The sequence below is a fragment of the Puntigrus tetrazona genome, chromosome 9, assembly GCF_018831695.1.
Source record: "Puntigrus tetrazona isolate hp1 chromosome 9, ASM1883169v1, whole genome shotgun sequence".
NCBI classification, from domain to species: Eukaryota; Metazoa; Chordata; class Actinopteri; order Cypriniformes; family Cyprinidae; genus Puntigrus; species Puntigrus tetrazona.
Window position 1 is genome coordinate 22987734 of NC_056707.1, and position 6128 is coordinate 22993861.

At 37.0% G+C, this 6128-nt stretch overlaps 1 protein-coding gene across 1 annotated transcript; it reads left to right on the forward strand.

Moving 5' to 3' along the window:
• Positions 1 to 1181: 1181 nt before the first annotated feature.
• twist2 (twist-related protein 2) lies at positions 1182 to 4878 on the forward strand. The gene is made up of 2 exons (XM_043248296.1): positions 1182 to 2044; positions 4287 to 4878. Exon 1 carries the CDS (start codon positions 1522 to 1524, stop codon positions 2011 to 2013), a length of 492 nt encoding a protein of 163 aa, XP_043104231.1. The 5' UTR covers positions 1182 to 1521; the 3' UTR covers positions 2014 to 2044; positions 4287 to 4878.
• The last annotated feature ends 1250 nt before the right edge of the window (positions 4879 to 6128 follow it).

A 6128-nucleotide genomic window follows, 5' to 3' on the forward strand; every position in this document is an offset into this window, starting at 1 on the left:
CGTAAGGTGCGTATAAAAATTCAATACATATGCATAGCTTGAAAATTAAAGCTGTTGTAATCTTACAGGTTTTTGTGAATTCTCAAAATTAAAAATTTCCATATCTGAAGGATTGTATACACTGCATATGCTAAAGCTTGTAACGAGCCAATACTTTAAGAATTGTAATTTTTTAAGTGTTAGAAAGTGTTTTGTGTCTTTTTTACCATTTGCATTTTTGTACAGTCTATAATCTAGGCTGGCTAAAGGCAGGTTGCATTGTGACAAATGACCCCATTTTTTGTAGAGTAATGGTAGAATTTTTTTTTTCTTTTGGAAAATGAAGCAAAATTCACTGTAGAAGTATAATACAAGTAGAAGTAGAAGTACGACACCTAGCCCCAATCTGTCTTATTAAAGCAATTCGAAAAGGATTCAAATGAATAAACTGCTAAATAAATGAATCAACAAATTATATATATAAAAAAAAGAATTAACAAAGAAATAAAACTGACAGCAAAACCACTTAAAATAAAAAACTAACAAAAAATGGTATAATGCAAGAAATACCTCATAAATAAAAAGCTAATTCCTATCCTTTTTATAAAAAAAAACAATTCAGCATTTTTTTATCATAATGTACACGTTGAATATAATATACATTATAGTGTTTCGATTTTGTCTCCTAAAACATTTTAGAATTATACATTATTTGATTTTTTATTTAATTAGTTTTTTAATAAAAAATATGATTTCTTGACTAATTAGGATTTTTTTTTTAAAGTGTGACAACTAGTCCCGACCGCTCTTAAGAAAAATAATTAAAAAGGCAACAAAAAAAACCCAAACAAAACCAGATACCAAAAATAAAAATACAATTTAAATGCAAGCATTACTTTCCTCAAAAGTGATTCCTCCTTTTTACTTATTAAAAAAATTATATTTTACCATATTACCTTATACTGAACTATACAAGCTGTAGTATGAAAAATGTGAGACAATTATTAAGATAATCTAAAAACATTTTAGAAGTAGCCCACAACGTTTCTTAATATAATTTTACCATAATAGCTGCTTGTCCGCGTCTTTACTGCAGCTTTTACGTTCTTTTTACATTTAAATGTCTTTTTTTTTTTTTTTTTTTTTTTACAGTTTGAGATTGACATGTCGTCTAAAGCTGAGAGCATCGATCTAAAAGTGGGTTATAATTTGAGTGGCAGTCGGTGGAGAGGTGCAGTGTAACTTTAGACTGGTCCTCCTCGTTTATTAGTCCGCCAATCAGAGACCGGCGCTTCCTCCCCCTCCATTCACACTAGTATTTAGCATCAGAGACTAGGATAAAGTTTCCCAAAAAAATTAGGAAAAAACTTCCTGCGGGAGGAAAGCCGTGCCAAGCTCTACTTCTGGAAGCGGAGGCGCAGTCTCGGGACTTCGGGAGGACAAACAAACCCCAGAAAAGCGCACGGATATAACGGCGAAACCACGGATTCGAAGGTGGAGAGCGCGTTTTCTCCTCGACCTTCTCGTTTCTTCAAAAAAGAAATGGAAGAGAGTTCAAGCTCTCCCGTCTCCCCAGCGGACAGCCTGGCGACCAGCGAGGAGGAGTTGGACAGGCAGCAGAAAAGGTTCGGGAGGAAGAGGAGACACAGCAAAAAGTCGAGCGAGGACGGCGGCAGTCCGAGCTCCGTGAATAAAAGGAGCAAAAAGCCGAGCCCCAGCAGCACTCAGTCGTTCGAGGAGCTCCAGAACCAGCGCGTCCTGGCGAACGTCAGGGAGAGGCAACGGACTCAGTCGCTGAACGAAGCCTTCGCGTCTTTGCGCAAAATCATCCCCACGCTCCCCTCGGATAAACTCAGCAAGATACAGACGCTCAAGCTCGCCTCCAGGTACATTGATTTCCTCTGTCAGGTGCTGCAGAGCGACGAGATGGACAGCAAGATGTCGAGCTGCAGCTACGTCGCGCACGAGAGACTCAGTTACGCCTTCTCGGTGTGGAGGATGGAGGGCGCGTGGTCGATGTCCGCGTCCCACTAGCGGAGGCGCTCGTCCGTACAATGCCGAAAGGGTGGGTAGAAAGATGCTACTTCAGCTCAGGGCGTTCTCGTAGCTCCCTGATAACTTTTACTGATCGGGACTGGGGTAAAAGCAGGCTTTTAGAGAAACCCCAGCTGTTCTGGACAACTGACAGTTCAGTGCGCGGCGCTGTATCCTCTTGACACTCCACAAAATCTCATTTAGATTTGATTAGATCGTTCAGTTATTATTATTTCCGCCCTCCCCCAGAACATATTTGTGAATTATTTTATTATTTTGATACGTGCTATAGCAATAACCTGAACCGCTTCCACGATTCCAAGGAATGTTTTGTTTACATCCTTCTGAGGCCAAGATCAAAAAAAGTTTTGATTTTTGATTGTTTATATATATATATATATATATATATATATATATATATATATATATATATATATATATATATATATATATAAAGAGTGTTGATTTTAAATGTTAGATGAAGTCTTATTTTATTGTTATTATTATTATTATTATTATTGTTATTACTATTATTTGTTATAGGATGTCTTATGTTTAGTATATAGGACAATTTTATATATATATATGAAGGGGTATTCCATTCAAACTGTTGTGACAGATTTTTTTTTTTTTTTTTTAAAAGGACATAAACCAATGGCATCTCAGCGTTTACAACAGAAATGCTAGAGGTCATGATTTGCCACTTTGACTTAGAACACACACCAATATTATCAATCATTGTGCTTTAAATACAAACATAAAACCGCAAAAGCCTCAAAACGGTAAACAGTCGCGCGCATTTAAAGCGAGAAATGAAAGCTCACCATTACTCTGAGAACGCTTTCCTTGACTGCTTGGCTTTCCACAGAGTCCAATATTTCTAGTAAGATCACAAGAGAGAAATCACAGACATTATGGCAATAATCTAGCCTATGTTTTCTACAATTAGCTAACAAAGAAAACAAACGCTGGATTCTATTATTATTTTTTTTGTCGGTTAAGTTCATATCAAACCGGGCCAAAGCGTTCCCGACTTTTATCCAGGAATAATAAACATATTCGCGTTATATCGTCGATCTTATGAAACGAATAACAACCCAACCGTGAGAAGCTCCTCGCGGATCGTTTATATTCAGCGGAACGTTTTCCCCTCAGCGACTAAAAAGATTTAAAAACTGGTCGCAAAGCGCGTTCGTGACCGTTAGCTAAAACACCGTGACGCGGAAAAACGGGAAATAGCCTCGTTATCGTGACTGAGAAGAAATGCGCTCGAATGATTTTATACACGAAAGGTTGTCTAAACCACTGAAGTAAATATCTGCAGTCTGTACTCCAGGAAATAATGTTCTTGTTCGTCAGATCAGTGCTTGGCGTTCTTTAAAGCACCTGTACGTCGAAGAACAGCCCTCAGTTGATTTGAAAGAATCTGCTATACGGCAGCAGGAAGTGACGTTCTTTTTAATTCTACGGGAACCTTGATTTGTAAGTGAGGAGGTGCGCTGCCACCTAAAACCATGTTTGTCAAATAACTGCACCTTAACCACTGAAACCAAAGAGTGACACGTTTAAGGCTAAAATATGAGCATTTCTAATTGTAGGCTTTTTTTTAAATTCGCTAAAATATAGCAGGCCTATAGTTATATCCTGTGGTATTATTTGTTTATGTGAACCTGCGTGTCTTTAATACCGAACGCAGTCCTATTTTAAGTCGCCAGTAAGCTATTAAATAAAGTAAAATGATGGTAAATTGAAATAATTCATGCAATTTGGTCTAGCTGGGTGAAGCGGGAGGTTTTGTTACGCGCTGGATTGGGCCTCCATCAATCAAGACGACGGACAGCTGTCAAAAAATGTTCTCGTGATGACGACGTTACTTTGAATTTCAGCTGATTCGTGTGATTTAATTTGCATGAAGTGATATGTGCTACTGAGGAGTCGGAAGAAAGGCAGGTGTACGGCTTCGCATTTCGAACCGAGTGACCTCCTAAAACAGTTATTTTCCAGTGACGTAATTCCACCTGGGATCTGTGTAACGTGTTTGAACCAAGCCTTTTCCTGTGTGAGCATGCGCTCCCGCTCGGAATTAAATAATGGGATCATTAATAGCTTCCCATTCCTCTGCATTTTAATCCAAAGCTGCGCGTTTAGACACAGGCACACCTCGAAGCTTTAGGCCTTCGTAGAAAAATCTGGCACAGAGCTTTCAGGCCTGTTTGATCGCAAGGAGCTGGTTTTCGAACCTTTCTTAGTAATGCTTTTCTTTCCTTCCCCAGACTGTTTACTTCCACTAATTTTGAAGACACCAAAGGATTTATTGATGAACCTCTAAACCTCAATGACGCGGCCAAAGGACATTCAGTAGATACAACTGCAGGCTTGAGCATCCTCACGAAGGACACAGCGAAAGGACCTTTTTATATACTTAGAGGAAACGTAGATGGCGTCTCCTGTCGTCAAATACATTTAATCTTTTTCACAAGTTATTCTTAAATGTCGCCATGGTGATAGTACAGGAAGGCCATCTGTTATCTGTATGGAAACTATATTGTGTGTTTGTCTCTAAACAGAATAGTTTTATATATATATATATATATATATATATATGTATATATATATATATATATATATATATATATATATATATATATATATATATATATATATATATATATGAACAAAAAGTATTGTACATAGGCTACCTGTGAGTATTGTCAGCTTTTTTAAAGGGACCAATGCAATTTAGAGCAATACTTTCTTGAAGTACGCTGCATGGATGAATGCATACATTTGATTTTTCCTATGCAACATTTTTCGATTCGCGTCCATTGTACATTTTTCTTATTTATTAAAACGTATTTTTGAACACGTAGGCTCAACACTCTGATTTGTCCACATCATCACCCCCAAATATGCCAGCTTTCACTACAGTAAAGAACATTCAGATTTTCCCCTTATTTTGGTACAAAAAGAAACTGTTATAAAACAGCGCAGGTTCATTAGCCGAAGAGAAAGTCCAGCCAGTTTTACCCCCTAAGCTTATAAAAAAAAAAAAAAAAAAAAAAAAAGCTTGTCCGCTTTAATAAGAAGAAATCACTGAATCCAGACGGCTGGAGGCAACTGCTTTAACAACCGCAGATAACCACCGCATTTAAATACCGGACCCCTACCAGACCTTTTCATTTCTCCTTTAAATCTACACCAACGCTCGCAAAGCATTTAATTGTTTACATCTCATTTTCCCAGGCTTAGCTTGATAGAAATCTAAAAGAAACGACTCCACCGTTGAGGCATTAATGTTTGATAAAGGCCCCGTTGTTCTGTGGGCCTGTTCAAGAATAATTTAACTCTGCTTTTGAAAACATCTGACGGCGTTAAATCACAACGTTCTAAAAGCAAAAAAAAAATGTTTATTTCCACTTTTATGGCACTTAATCGCAATTTAAAAGGTTGTGTTTATTATTTTATTTGATTTGATCAATTTATTTGATTTTAGGACATTAAATAAGAATTGAAGTCAACAATTGAACTTCACGTCTGTGTAGGCCACATAAAAGTTTTATTAAGTAAAAATAGTTACTTTAGAACAGCGTTTATGTTGGTTTTGTACATTTCTGAATACCATTTTCAATAAAAAGGGGGATTTTATGACTAATGATGTGGTGGCAGCCTACAAAAGGTCCTCTTTCCGTGTTATGGTTTTCTTGTCACATGACAATCAAATTACTTCCTGCATGCTCGTTATGCCACACTTATTTTGATTTCGCAAAAATGGCTATTTTTAAGAGTCGACGTTTTAAAACATAATTGTTTCAATGCTTATTTTGAAACCAAATCATAAGAAAAGATTACGTTATAGGCCAAGTCAACATTTTTTTTTTGTCATCTCAGGGCAGTTCAACCGTGTTAACCCTTACAAAACGTAAAAAAAAATTACTTCAAAAACGTTCAATAGAAAAGGCGCCATTTTCCTCAAAGACAAAACTGGCTGCATTCCACTGAGCCGAATATATATAGATATTTAGACAGAAAACAGCCCCGGTTTAAAAATGAAAGATCTCGAATATTCACTTGTAGTGACGGGGAAACCCAAAGGAAAAAAAACTGTGGTGAAGAGT